Genomic DNA, 15,808 nt, shown 5'->3' with positions numbered 1-15,808 from the left:
CACTATGCATGTCACGACCAAAAAAAGACTCCCAAACACTTTATCATAATGACATCTATAGCAATCATGTTATATTTTCCAATACTAATCAAGAAAATTTGAAGTCGATGAGGCCCAGTTAATAATTTTTTTAGGTTAAAAAAAAAGAAAAAAAAAAGCTAACAACACAACACTAAGGATTGTTTCAAGTTTCAATTGAAGCAGCATTTTAAATTAATTGAAACTTTTATGGAGAAAGAATTATACATTGGGATTAGGATATATAAATAAAATAAAAAAGAATTATATATAGATTAGGAGGGTGATGAGTGTTTTCTCAGAAAGAAAAAAAAGAAAAATGAAAAAAAAAAGAGGATGATGAGTGATGACTTTAATAAAATTTAAAAATTCCTTATTCAATCGAAAATAAAATAAAGAAAAGTCAAATTGGTGAATAACTCTATAAACGGTGAGGATGACGCCGCCTTAGCCAGCAAACAAGAAGAAGGGAGACCTACACCTACAAAACAGAGTATAAAATAATAAATTTACAAAGCAAAACCCTAACAAATTCGTGCTTCTGCTATTGCTATTGCTATTGCTATTGCGATTGCCATGGCATTAGAGTCAAGCACAGAAGTTTCTTTGGTTCTACGTCGCAAAATAAGAAAAGAAAACCCAGAAGAGGATTCAATTCAGCCTCCATGTCGCAAAAGAATTCGAAGAATAAAACATCCTGATCATGAACCTGAACCGTCCTATGAATTCTTCAACAAAATCCCTGATTCTATGTTGTCCGAGATCCTTTATCGACTACGTTGCCGAACTGTTCACCAAAGCCAATTGGTTTCGAAGAGCTGGTATTCACTTATTTCCGATCCTCTCTTTGCTCGCGGCTTCATTCACCACCACCGCCACCAAGACTCATACTCAGACTCAGATCCTTTTAATCTTCTGTTAGCGCATGCGCGTTTTCTTAAGGAAAAAATCCAGGTTCTTCCATCCAAAAATTCTGAGTTGAGGCCCGGCGAATCCGGACTTGGTTTTCTCAACTTTCTTCCTCACTTCAAACACGAAAACTTGTTTTATAAGGTTGGCATAGTGGCATCGTTCAATGACTTATTGCTAGTATACAGTCACAGACGAAGTATTCGAAGGAAATTGAGGCCTCCTCCTCTAAGATTTCGCAAGCTACATCTGCAATCCACTTACCAAACAATGGCTTAAGCTCCCACTTCTGAGAGAGAACAGAATCGTTAAGGTTGGCTTTATTTGCGATGCCTATAACTGTGACAAAATTGCGCATTACAGATATAAGGTGGTGGTACTCGTTCATTCTCACAATGAACCCAAAACTACTCAGTTACATATGGAGATTTTTTCTTCCGAGATTGGTAAATGGTGCAAATCAGTTGTTTCTTCACCGCGGGTATTGAATCCCGTCAGAAATTCGTTTAAGGGTGCTCATGATGTTGTTGCTTGCAATGGGAAGCTGCATTGGATGGATATAGAAGAATATGGAATGATCAAAGGCTTTGTGGTGTTCGATCCATTCAACGATGCAAGACGATGCCATTATATTGAGTTACCCAAAAACCTTCCTCCCGATTTATCCTTTGGAGCGTTTCGATGCGGACATATGAATTTTATCGCGACCAATTCCCCTGATTTCTCCTTTGGAGCGTTTCGTGGGCGCCTTCGCATATTCCTGAATCCTGAGGCTAAACTCAACCATACTTTCAGCTCTTATGTTTGGGAACTTGAGGATTACAATAATGCAGGTACGTGGTGCATGAAGCACGAAGTTTGCTCCGAAAACATGGTTTATGAAGATTCTAGGCTTGATGGGTTAACAGAGAATTGCGCTGATTCACTGGTGGAATTCCTAGCTTTTCACCCAAACAATGGTGAAATTGTCTTCTTTAAATTCCGCCATTACCTTGTCGTGTGCAACATGTCGACGAGGGAATTGCAATTGGCTGGCAAACTAAGAAGATCATATTGGAGTGAAATATTTGTATTCTTACTTTCGCAACCATTGTGGCCAACACCAGTTCCTCCACCCCCATTGCCATTTGAATGCTCTAACAATTGTTAGCGACTGAAGTTGTAACAGCTTTTATTACTGCTATTTTCTCATGCATTTTAGACTACAGTAATCTTACTTTGCATTCGCCGTTAATTATTTCATTGATTAAAAGATAATTTATTGTAATTTTGAGTTTTAGGGCCTATTTGGTAGAGAAGTTTGAGTAATGTTGTTTTTAATTTTTTTGATATACATGTAGGTGAAAAAATATGTGAAAATACGTATAATGTTGTTTAAAAATTGAAAATATGTTTTTGAGTATGCTTACCAAACAGACCTTTACTAATCAAAGTGGACAACTTGGATTTCTGGTGCTATGCTTTCACTTATGAAATTACACTTTCGTTTGCTTTTTACCATGTAATTAAGCTTTTGTTATGGCCTATATATGTTATAGGCTATGAATGATCCTCTAGTTATAGGAGTTTTTCACATGTAGTCACTAAAAAAAGCTTAGATGATATAAAATCTAATAAATAAATAACTTGAATATATTAATATCACCATTCAATTTGGGATTAATAAAAGATATAATGAGAAATAAGAATATTGAAATGAGAGTAATAAAGTGCGAGAGTCTAAAATGATAATAGATAAGAGAGAGAGACATTGATGATACTTGCTACAACTGTGAGCACACGGCTATAATAATATTTCTCTTGATACCCTTTTTTTAACAAAAATTAAATTGGGAATTATTTTTATGTAATGGGTTGAATGAGTTACATATTTGAATGATTAGAGATTTTTATTTTTATTTTGGGTTTTTGAATATATTTTTGTCGAAAGTTTACTTGTTGTTTGGCCTAGTCTTATTTTTATTTGGGTTAATGATTATTGTTATAATTTTTATTGTTGTTATTTAAATTTTTTTTTTCTTTTCTTCAAAGGGTTGATTATGTTTGGAGGCCATAATTATTTTTAAAGTTATGCTACATCCACATAAAAAAAATATATATATATATTGTGAAAATAATGTAAACATAACATTATTCTTATTTTTGTTGAACCCAAATTCTTTTGATTATAAAGTTAGAATATATATTTTTTTAAGATTGTCAAAATAGACTAGTTTAGTATATAATTTTTTTTTTTTTACAAATATATATATATATATATATATGCGCTTTTTTTTTTTTGCAAGTCAGGTATTCCTGTAAACAGTCTCACTTGAATGTGGAACTGGAATCGCCACTCGCATCACTTAGGCCTTGTTTGGTTTTAAAAAATGGTCACTCATCACTTAGTTTTCATCACCCATCACTCATCACTCAGTTTTTATCACTCATCACTCATCACTCATCATTCATTACTCATCACTTAAAACACCCCACCTCGTTTGGCACCATCACTTACTTGTCATCACTCAATATTTTTCAACTATTTGTGGGCCCCATACATGTACCTTGTCTAGCTTTTACTTTTTTTTTTTCCTTCAACCCCAGTACCCAAACTCACCGAACTAGTGGAAAAAAAAAAAAAAAAAAGAAGAAGAAGAAGAAACCCAGAAACCCAAAAGAAGGAAAGAAAAAAAAAAGAAGAGGAAGAATTGAAGACCAAATCAGTGAAAAAAAAAAAAAAAAAACCAAACTCACTGAATCGAGTGGGAAAAAAAAAAATAGAAGAAGAGAAGAAGAAGAAACCCATAAACCCGAAAGAAGGAAAGAAAGAAAGAAAGAAAAAAAAAAGGAACTAAAGACCAAACCAGTGAAAAAAAGAAAAAAAAGAAAAAAGGAAGAAGAAGAAGACTGAATGCAGGAGAAGAAAAGAATTAAAAAAAAGAGTCAAAGGTCAAAAGTTGTAGCTGTGGGTCCCTCCATGTATGTTTAATTACAAAAATACCATTGAGTTATGAGTTATGAAAACTGAAAACAGCTAAAATGTGTATTCAGTTTCCATAACTCAACTCAAAAATCAGAGAATTGAGTGATGAAAACTGAATCACGGATCATGAGTCACGGAGTCCAAACAAGTGCTCTTCCGTGGGCCCCGCCAGTTTTGGATCATGAGTTATGAAAACAGGATGATATCACTCAAAACTCTCCTAATCCAAACATCACCTTAACTTTACCCTCCACATGCCAAATTGCACGATGAAGGAACTAGCAATGAACCCTCATTTTGTGCTTATGGTGCCCCTATTTGTTTGACTTTTCTCTCTAGTAGTGTCTATAATTGTGACCAATAATATAAAATTTTTAATTGAATTAGGAAAACACATATGTTAATATGACATTCTTCTTATCTGATTCTACTTGTATTTGGTACTCGCAGCATGGTACCATAAACCATTATACAATTTCTTTGTTACAATTGGACATACGTGATAAAGTGTGAGTAGTGAAGAAAAAATTATAGATTTATTTGTAAGTGGTAACCAGCTATTCACAGTTTGTCACAATAGAATTAGAGCAAAAAGTGGAATAATTTGTAATCTTAGAATCACTGCAACCTGAAAACCTCCAAGAGGTCAAATTGACATGACATTTTTAAACCCTAATATAGTAGTTTTAGCGGTAATTCTGTTGGTATACTCCCTTATCCTCCAGCCTGGGTTTGGGTCATCATCTATGTAATCCGTTTAAGTGAATTTTCTTACCACAGATTACTTGTATAAATCTTTATAATGCGTTAGTTATTTCTGATATATATTTCTTCCTATGTTTTTGTTTGAACCATTTTAAATTAAACCTTGCTAATGCTTTTTTTTTTTTCCCCAAAATTTTTGTATCAAATGCCTGTGGTTAGCTCTACTAGTAAAAGATGTGGAAGTCTCCAAAGTAAGATGAACAAAAATAGAAAATTATATGATGAATAAATCAATATCTTGATGGATGCCACCTTATTAATTGTACGCTGAATTGGCAACAATGAGTGTCAACTTTCGCATCAATGTATTTATGAAGCTTATCATGTAGCATTCTAAGTCAAAAGTGGATTTTCTAACCACTGCGCATTCTTAGTGTGGTGGTTACTCTACAAGTATAAATGTTTGTGAGGCATGGGGGATAAAGGCCCGAGGTTCAAGTCTCAAAAAGAGAGCTTCACACACATATACACTTATTAGATTAGGCTAGAGTAAAAATTCTATCTTGTATAAAAAAAAATAATTAAAAAAAAAGTGAATTTTGTAGTTTAAGGGATCTGTGTCTCTTCTTGGCTTCACATTTATAAGGCACTTAGTGATTCTTTGTACATATATACATGAAAAGCATAATATAATAGAAAAGATTTGAATTACATAATTATAATATTGTGTAGACACCCTATTTTACATCTTACATTTAACCAACCGGTAGATATTTAGATTTGTGATACAAAACACATCTTGATGCTCTAACGATCATAATGGTATGTCATGGGTTTTGATCAGACCACTTGATCAAAAGTTATCATACAAACAATTTTCAATGATCATGGCTCACTTACATGATGGGCCTGATCATGTCTTATTTTAAACACTTAATTTTGATTGGTTCTCACAAGAATTAATTTAAAATTAATTAAGTATGATTTTTGATTGAATTTCATTTTTTAAGAAATAATAAAAAAATGTTTTCCCTTATGGCATCTTATCTGCTCTTTTGAAAAAAATTTGGAGATAGAAAAGGATATGATCCATGAAAATTTCAAAAAAAACAGAAAAATGCTCAAAAAACGTCTTTATCTTCAGTAGCAACTTGAATCGCATTTTTGGCCTGGAAAACGTTGAAATTTGGTTTTCTCTGTTTCTATAAAAGTTATAGATAATTGAATTTCCTTTCAAAAAATATCAGTTTATAATCAATTGGAATTTTGAGTAGAAAGTTATGGCCAAAATACGAAACAGGTGCAGAAGATAACACAAATTCAGCATCATCTTCAATTTTCTTTCAAAATTTCAAATGGGGATCAACATCAAATCTGTTCAAGCTTATCTAATAGGCTTATCCTTTCCTTAGCTTCCGAAGAAAGTTTTTTGAAAAATAAATTGGATAGAGAAACAGATACATCCTGTGAAAAATTTCAAAAATGCTCAAAAAACGTTACTATTTTCAGCAGCAATTTGAAACGCATTTTTGGCCTGGAAAAAATTGAAATTTTGGTTTTCTATATTTCAGAAAAAGTTGTAGATAATTGAATTTACTTTCTAAAAACACCAATCTTGAATCAATTGGAATTTTGAGTAGAAAGTTAGAGCCAAAATACGAAACAGATGCAACATCATCTTCAACTTCCTTTCAAAATTCAAATGGGGATCAACACCAAATCCGTTCCAACTCATTTATACAGGTTATCTCCTCCCTTAGCTTTAGAAGAAAGCTAATAACTTAGCTCTAAAGCTAAGCCATCCCTTCCCCTATAAATAGAGGAGACCTCTTTCATTTTCTGAACCCCTGAATTCCCTCTGGAGAGCTAGTGAGAAAGCAGAAAAGAAAAGCTGTTGTGCAACCATTGTTCTTACTTTGGTTGTAGTTTAGTACTTCCTCACTTTCTTCCTAGCCCTTTAAGTGATCACTTCCTCCTTTTAATTTATGCTTTATGCTGGTAAGTAGTTAATTATGCTCTTAACTTTCTACACATACTAATTTATGCTTTCTCCCTAGCCCTTTAACTTTCATGATATGCTTGGGTGAACATGCCTATATGTCTCATTGATATTCCTTTTACATGCTTAGATGAGCAATTCTAGGCTAAAGCACAATTTTCTCTTGAATGCTTAGATGAACACTTCTAGGCTAAAGCACAACTTTCCCTTGAATGCTTAAATGAACATGTCTAGATAGTTGTTTTACTTTTTTTTAAATGCTTGAATGAACATGTCCAAGTATTTTGATTTTCTCTAGATGAACATGTCTAAGGGATTTTTCCTTTATTTTTTTTCATAATTGCTTGGGTGATCAAATATGCTTAAATGTTTTATTTTATTTTATTTTGTTCTCTCTGCAATTATGTTGATGACAAATAACATGACAACTTTGTTTTTTCTTCACATGCTTAGATGAATATGTCTAGGCTAGGAATTCTTTGTTTACATTGATTTATTGGATGAACATGCCATTACCTTCATGCTTTCTTTACATTAAAATTGTTATCTAACAAATTTCAATTTTTGTTTCTCTTTATGTCAAATTCCCCAAACACATATTCGTTTACAATTTTTGCAAATTAACATGTTTATATGACATATTGTTTGTATTTGTTTGACATGACATGATATTGACCACCTTAACCTAGGAGACTGGTTTTACTAGGCGAGATCGGTGCTTAATCCCTTCCTATCTCGTAAATTAGCCTCCGAACCAAGAACAAGTGTTCTAAACTATGCTCTTGTATATACAATTTTACATTTTTAGAATGTAACTATGAAATAAAGCAATGTAATTTACTTTTCCTAGATTGAATATAGGACAAAAAAGCATTGTAAATTTTTGTTACAAAATTGATGTAAATTGTTATATACGTTAATACAACAGAAGTATTTTTTATATTGAAGGTTTTTTTTTTTTTTTTTTTTTTTTTTTTGTTACATCAATTTTTTAACAAAAATTTACAATACTTTTTTGTCCTAGATACAATCTAAGAAAATTAAATTACATTGTTTATTTCCTATTTACATTCTAAAAAATGTAAAATTGCATATACAAGAGCATAGTCTAGAACCCTTGATCTTGGTTCGGAGGCTAATTTACGAGATGGGAAGGGATTAAGCACCCATCTCACCCCGTAAAACTGGTCTCCTAGGTTAAGGTAGCCAATATTGTGTCATGTCAAACAAATACAAATAATATGTCATATAAACATGTTAATTTGCAGGAATTGTAAACAAATATGTGTTAGGGGAGTTTGACATAAAGGGAAACAAAAATTGAAATTTGTTAGATAACCATTTTAATATAAAGAAAGCATGAAGGTAATGGCATGTTCATCCAAGAAATCAATGTAAACAAAGAATTCCTAGCACTAGACATGTTCATCTAAGCATGTGAAGAAAAAACAAAGTTGTCATGTTACTTGTCATCAACATAATTGCAGAGAGAACAAAATAAAATAAAATAAAATAAAACAAAACATTTAAGCATATTTGATCATCCAAGAAATTATGAAAAAAAATAAAAGAAAAATCCCTTAGACATGTTCATCTAGAGAAAATCAAAATACTTGGACATGTTCATTCAAGCATTTTAAAAAAAGTAAAACAACTACCTAGACATGTTCATCTAAGCATTCAAGGGAAAGTTGTGCTTTAGCTTAGAAGTGTTCAGCTAAGCATTCAAGAGAAAATTGTGCTTTAACCTAGAAGTGTTCATCTAAGCATGTAAAAGGAATATCAATGAGACATATAGGCATGTTCATCCAAGCATATCATGAAACAAACAAATAATGACTTGTTAAGCATTTATTCAAGTATGTGTAGAAAGTTAAGAACATAATTAACTACTTACCAGCATAGAGCATAAATTAAAAGGGGGAAGTGATTACTTAAAGGGCTAGGGAGAAAGCAAGGAAGTACTAAATTACAACTAAAATAAGAATAATGGTTGCACAATAGCTTTTCTTTTCTACTTTCTCACTAGCTCTCCCGAGGAAATTCGGGAGTTTAGAAAATGGAAGAGGTCTTCTCTATTTATAGGGAAAGAGATGGCTTAGCTTTAAAGCTAAGTTATTAGCTTTCTTCTGAAGCTAAGGGAGGAGATAACCTGTTTAAATGAGCTGGAACGGATTTGTTGTTGATCCCCATTTGAATTTTGAAAGGAAGTTGAAGATGATGCTGGACCTGCTTCGTATTTTGGCTCTAACTTTCTGCTCAAAATTCCAATTGATTCAAGATTGGTGTTTTTTAAATTTAAATTCAATTATCTACAACTTTTTCAGAAATAGAGAAAACCAAATTTCAAAGTTTTCCAGGCCAAAAATGCATTTCGAATTACTGCTGAAAATAGAAACGTTTTTTGAGCATTTTTGAAAATTTTCACAAGATGTATCTGTTTCTCTATCCAATTTATTTTTCAAAAAAATTTCTTCTGAAGCTAAGGGAAAGGATAAGCCTATTTAATAAGCTTGAACAAATTTGATGTTGATCGCTATTTGAAATTTTGAAAGAAAATTGATGATGATGCTGAATTTGTGTTATCTTCTGCACCTGTTTCGTATTTTGGCCATAACTTTCTGCTAAAAATTCCAATTGATAAGGGATTGATATTTTCTGAAGGGGAATTCAATTCTCTACAACTTTTATAGAAATAGAGAAAACCAAATTTCAACGTTTTCTAGGCCAAAAATATGATTCAATTTGCTATTGAAGATAATGACGTTTTTATAAGCATTTTTCTGTTTTTTTTTTTTTTTTTTGAATTTTTCATAGATCATATCCTTTTCTATCTCCAAATTTTTTTCAAAAGAGCATATAAGATGTCATAAAGGAAAACATTTTTTTATTATTTCTTAAAAAAATGAAATAAAATGAAATCCAATTAAAAATCACACTTAATTAATTTTAAATTAATTCTTGTGAGAACTAATCAAAATTAAGTGTTTAAAATAGGACGTGATCGGGCCCATCGTGTACGTGAGCCATGATCATTAAAAATTGTTTGTATGATAACTTTTGATAAAGTGGTCTTATCAAAACCCATGACATACCATTATGATCGTTAGAGCATCAAGATTTGTTTTGTATCACAAATCTAAAGATCTACCAATTGGTTAAATGCAAGTTGTAAAATAGGGTGTCTACATATTGTTTAATATAAATGGAGAAGATGTTATTAAAATGACTTTTTTTAAGATACCATAATCGGTGGACTAATTTGATCATATTCAAGAATATTTATAAAAAAATGAACATATATATTCCATAGAACATATGTAACATGTTACATTAAGTTTAAATTATTATATAAGTTTATAATTGTAGCATTTTTTTCCTTTCCGAATAAAAGTATAATGCCTATATTATTGAAACTTGAATTTTAAAGTAATATTGTGTACATTTACCATTTTTATTACCTTTTTTGTGCCCATATTTCTAATTTATAATGCTTATTTTGTTTGTATTTTTTAACCAAAATACAATGAAATATCATACTTTTCAACCCAAGAATTAAGGAAAAATAATAATTTTTTTAGCCCAAAACTAAGAAGGCAACTTACAAAAAGAATCAATTTAAGGTCTAATTAGTCTAAAATTAACCAAAAGAACCAAAGTGAACCAAAATGGACCTAAGGGATTGAATGGACTAAAGTAGACCGAATTAGAAGGAAGTGGACTGAAAGAGATTGAATTATATCAAAATGGATTGATTGGACCAAAGTTGACAAAAATAAACCAAATGCACTGAAGAGGACCGAAATGCTATACTAATGTGGCTTAATAGGAGTGTAGTAATAGTAAATATTATGTTTTAGCCTTTATATATTATATAGATATATAGATTATATAATCTCCTCAAGGGTTTTTGACTTGCACTTCTTGGTCAAACAAAATCCACAACTGCTATTGTTATTATATAAAAAAAAAAATCCATAATTGCTATAAGGATTAGTAGAATATTGGGGAGTGTTTGGTATATATACTCAAACAACAGTTTTCAATTTTTAAACAACATTGCATGTATTTCTACACACTTTTTTACCCATACGTATTTCCAAAAAATATAAAAAATGTTACTAGAATAATATTACCAAATAGCCCCTTAATATCTATAGTAACCTATGGTCTTGACTCTTGGTCCAAGGTATTTAATTTGACAGGATCTCCTGTCATTGCACAATTCATTGCTAACATTGCACAATTCATTGCTAATAGTCGCATACCGAAAGCAATTGACACACTCCTGTCCTTGAACATGAGATGAAGAACACCCCCTCCAAACACCCCCCCCCCCCCCCCCCCCCCCCCCCCCCCAAAAAAAAAAAAAAAGAAAAAAAGAAAAGAAAAAAAACAAGCGCTATTATGCCTACGGTCAGCATTTTCGAGTGTATAAAAGTCACATAGAATAGTTGGTCAAGGACAAAGTTCTACAACAATGCATATATCATATATGAGTACAGTACTAGATGGAAGGTAGAATAGGTCAAAAGGGATATATGTTGCTCCTAAAGAAGTTGCCCCCAATATACCAGAGAATCTGACATTCCGAATTATTAGATGGAAGATAGAGAATGTTTATCATCCCTAATTAGATCCGACATTCCTCAACAACATAGTACATAAAACATAATTATTAACATATAAAATAATGATAAATGATCCAAAATTTTAAATAATTAAAATAAATTTTAAATTTCTTAAAAGTTTTGGTAAAAGAATTTTAGTTGGTGTAGTTTTATTTTTTTTATTTGTTTTTAGTTTTTGAAACTTAAAGTGATTGAGTTGTACCCACGATTAACTACCATAACAATTAATAGACCACTTAATATTTTGGTGGTAGAGAATTTCATTAAAACTAAATTATTTTAATAATTAACGAGTTACATGACACATTTGGCGTGTACCCTAGAATTTTCAATTAATTAAATTCCATTTCAAAAAATTGTGTGACATATATATAACACATACATTGAGCTATTTGGCACAACAACGCTCATAGTATATAATATGATTTAAAAGTTTTTATTTTTTATTTTTATCTTTAATTTGTATTTCTGGAAAAATCAATCTGAAGTTCTGAACTAAACATCAAAGATAATTCTAAAAATAGTGAAAAGTTGATTATAAAGAGTCAGCAACTAGTAGTTTAAATTTATTGAAAAGCTAATATAATTTAATTGAATTACTAATTTTTTTTCTTAGAAAAGGGAAATAAAAATTGAAGTATTCTTTTTTTTTTTTCTTTTTTTTTTTAATAAAATACACACACATAAGAGGGAGGGAAAATGGTATGACCATAAAAGTATTCTAAATGTATTGAAACTTGGATGCTAAAAATTGACCCGAATTAAAGTATCTTAGTAATATGGTAACTTGAAAGTTTTGATGAGTATAATTTCATTTAAAGTAAAAAAAAAAAAATATAAATATATATATATATATATATATTAATCATTAACAGAGTCCAACTTTGATATAAATTTAGATTTTGAGATTGAGATCTAGTGCAATTTAACTGTGCAATTCACCCAACCTTCTTACAATACTTTTTTACTTTTACTAATTTTTATATTCAATTGCTAAGATTTAAATCTCAGCCATTTATATTTTATACCAATTGCATAAGTCTCAATCCCGGATTTTAGATGTGTTAGAGACTCTTCTATTTTTTGGGTAAATTTTAATAATTTGTATTCATTATAATTTGGGATTAATACATTTTTCAATTACAAAAAAATTTAGGGGTATGATGAAAAAATTATTTCATCCACAAATGCATAGTACTCATCACACCCTCGGAATCTTTTGTGATTGTAAAATGTAGTAATCCCAAATTATAATTGATGCAAATTATTAAAATTTACCTAAAAAATATAAAAGCCTCTGAGTACACGCGTGCTAGTTTATTTTACAAAACAAAGAATTACTAAGGAGTTGTGCATGATTGCATGGAAGTTTTAACTTCTCTCACCCGAAGTCAACTAACACCAAATTGTGATGCTTTGGCATTTATGCAATCCACTAAAAAAGTCACCCTAAATTAAAAAAAAAAAAAACAAAAATTATTTGAGTTAAATTTGTTTTATGTTTTTGGACATTGAATACATGGTTGTTGTGTTTTTTTTTTTTTTTTGACCACATTAGAAATTCGTGCAGAGAAAAAGTCTATAATTAATAGAAAAAAAAATACAATGTAGAGAGATGTGAGGAAAAAAATAGTTCAAACACCAAAATAACATAATAAATAAAAATATTAAAAGTAAAAATGATACACCTATTCTTAATTATGATTCTTAATTATAGCAATCATAAACAATATCTCCCAAAAAAAAAATAACAATACCTTGAAGAAAAGTTACATACCTTTTAATGAAATAAAGCAAGGTTTGTAGAACTATTTTTTTTCACTTCAACTGTAGCACACTTCAACAGATGTATCACTCAAAGAACGTGTTTTTCTCTTTTAATTTCTGGTGTGTATCTCTCTTCTATTCAATTAAACCCACACATGCTCTGCTTTTATATAAAGAAGTAGCCGATTGAGAATTTGGTTATCAATTAGGAATAGGAATAGACGTAACAAATGATTGAGACGGCTGATAGAAATTCTATTTCAATTAGGAATAGAAATAATAGTTCTTGTATACGTAGGGGAGAGGGTTTTTTATTTTTATAAATTACTGTGAAGAGTTTGTGTTTGTGAGAAGTTCAACTACTTAGAAGTTTTTGTTTTTTGTTTGTAGTGGGTGGAGAGTGTTATTTCATCGTGGGGAGTGCTTTTTTTTTTTTTTTTTTTTTTTTTAAATGAACGTAGGGATCGAGTATTTTGGTGTACTGGGAGTGTTTTTTTTTAGAATATAACTTTTTTTTTAACTAACAAAATAATGATATTCAAAAAAAAAAACAAAATAACGGGTGGCCAGGTAGTTTTTTTAAAAAAATATAGGGTAATATTTCGATATAAAAGTAGAAATAGAACTAATGTTTGAATGTAGATAGGAATTTATTTAGGAGAAAATTTACTATTTTAAACTCAATTTAATTGATTTAAATTAGAAGTATTTTTGACACTAACTTTCTGAATATCTTAATATCTACTATTTCTGAATTTTTTTAATATATACATACAGATATAGTTCCCGTTTCTCTCTCTCATAAGCAAATATCTGGTTTCTACTATGGCGATAGAGTCAATCACAAACCTAAGAAGAAGAAAAGAAGATCAGACGTGGACCCAGTCATCAAAACCATTCTATGAATTCATCAACAATCTCTCCGATTCTTTGTTATTCGAGATCCTTTATCGACTCCCATGGCTATCGGTTCTACGATGCAAGTCCGTCTCAAAGCGCTGGAATTCTCTTATTTCCAACCGTTACTTTGTTAAAAGCTTCATTCACCACCGACGTCAACAATTCGGTATGCATTATCTAGAGCCCTCTTTTACTCTTCTGTTACAGTACACGTATGATCACAAAAATATTCTCCCTATCCCGTCAGATAATTCCGATTTTTTCATAAGCAGAGGCAGCAATGGCGGAATCGATTTCCTCAACTTTCTCCCCTCTATAGTCGAACGAGTAAAGCAACAGTATTCGTTTCGCATCGAGTCTTCGTTCAACGACTTGTTGCTGGTATACTGCTTTCCCAATTACCACATCTGCAACCCACTTACCAAAACATGGTTTACGCTCCCTCTGCTTCCATACCCAATGGGTAAGGGAACAATCGTTATGATGGGCTTTATATGCGAACCCTATAGCTGTGAAGACAAAGATGACAAAGACCCTTGTGTTACCACTCGATATAAGGTGGTACGCATTTGTTCTCCCATTCAACGCAATCAGATAGAAATGGAGATTTTTTCTTCTGAGACTGGTGAATGGTGCAGCTCAGTTGTTTCGTCACCACGGTGGCTCAGTTACTTCAATTATAAGACTATAGATGTTGGTGTTGTTGCCTGCAATACAATGCTGCATTGGGTGGATGTAGACAAAAGTGATAAAATGATCAAAGGCTTTGTTGGCTTCGATCCATTCAACGATGCACAGCAATGCTGTTACATTGATCCACCCACTGGCCTTTTGCGCGACGAGTTCATCTCCTTAGGAGTGTTTCAAGGTCGTCTCCGGATATACCAACGTCCTTGGCTTCCAATCAAAGCTTGCAATTTTTACGTTTGGGAACTTGAGGATTACATTAATGCAGGTACATGGTGCTTGAAACACAAAGTTTACTTCAAGGACATGGTTTCAGACTATCCGGGGCTTGTTAAGATAGCTAAGGGGTTCCATCCACCTGTAGATTTGCTAGCTTTCCACCCAAATGATGGTGATCTTGTCTTCTTACAATTCCGGAATTACGTTGTCTTGTGCAACATGCGTACTGGGGTCTTGAAATTCGCCGGCCAACTTCAAGATATGGGGAAAATCTTACTTGGAAACTCCAACAACTTTGTGACTGTACAAGCAAAATCTGCATTCGTGCTTCGTCAACCATTGTTTCCAACACAATTGTTTCCAAAACCAATTCCAAAACCAATTCCTCCACCCTTATTGTCCCGACCGTATCGAAGGTTTTCTTATGAAGTTTAACTTTTTCATGAAATCTAACTTGCAGCATTCAAATGTTTATGTGTTGTGAAAAAAGCTTTTGATGGAACAGCGCCTAAGGTTGGCTTTTTAATTTATCTGTTTAGTTTGTGAAGCAGGATTTTGCGTTACTTTTGCTTTCTAAATAAGTTTTGGCGGTGTGTTTTGGATATATTTTTCTTTGATTGTGAATGCACAAATTAACTTCTTATAACAAGGAAGTGCTTCCAACTTTTTGATCAAATGATGCACTACAGATTCTATTTTCTTTGCTTTGCAAACAATTAAATTCCAACTGTTTCGAATTCGTTTCACTGGTCCTTAGAAGTAGAATTTGCTTATGATTTTTGCTTGGAAAGTAACAGTACTGCTAAGTATGGTATAAAACATTGCTCAATGTGGTTGCCTTGTATGTTGATTAATTTTTGGCTACTGGTTTAGTTTGTTAGAGATTTTATACTATGACTTCTCCTCTGCATTATTGCAGAAAATTGTGAGTTAGGAAATATATAATAAACAATTTTTATCATATGTTTGGAGTTTATTTTGGTTAAAATTAAAAGTAAAAATATTCAC

General features: G+C 31.6%; 1 protein-coding gene across 1 annotated transcript; it reads left to right on the top strand.

Moving 5' to 3' along the window:
• The first annotated feature begins 13,911 nt into the window (after positions 1–13,911).
• LOC115951980 lies at positions 13,912–15,235 on the top strand. Its single transcript, XM_031069089.1, has 2 exons — positions 13,912–14,060; positions 14,167–15,235. The coding sequence occupies exon 2, from the start codon at positions 14,354–14,356 to the stop codon at positions 15,233–15,235; it is 882 nt and encodes a 293-aa protein (XP_030924949.1). The 5' UTR covers positions 13,912–14,060; positions 14,167–14,353.
• The last annotated feature ends 573 nt before the right edge of the window (positions 15,236–15,808 follow it).

Source organism: Quercus lobata, chromosome 7 (assembly GCF_001633185.2).
Source record: "Quercus lobata isolate SW786 chromosome 7, ValleyOak3.0 Primary Assembly, whole genome shotgun sequence".
Lineage (NCBI taxonomy): Eukaryota > Viridiplantae > Streptophyta > Magnoliopsida > Fagales > Fagaceae > Quercus > Quercus lobata.
Note: the sequence above shows the minus strand (reverse complement) of the source record. Positions and strands in the feature narration are given on the sequence as shown.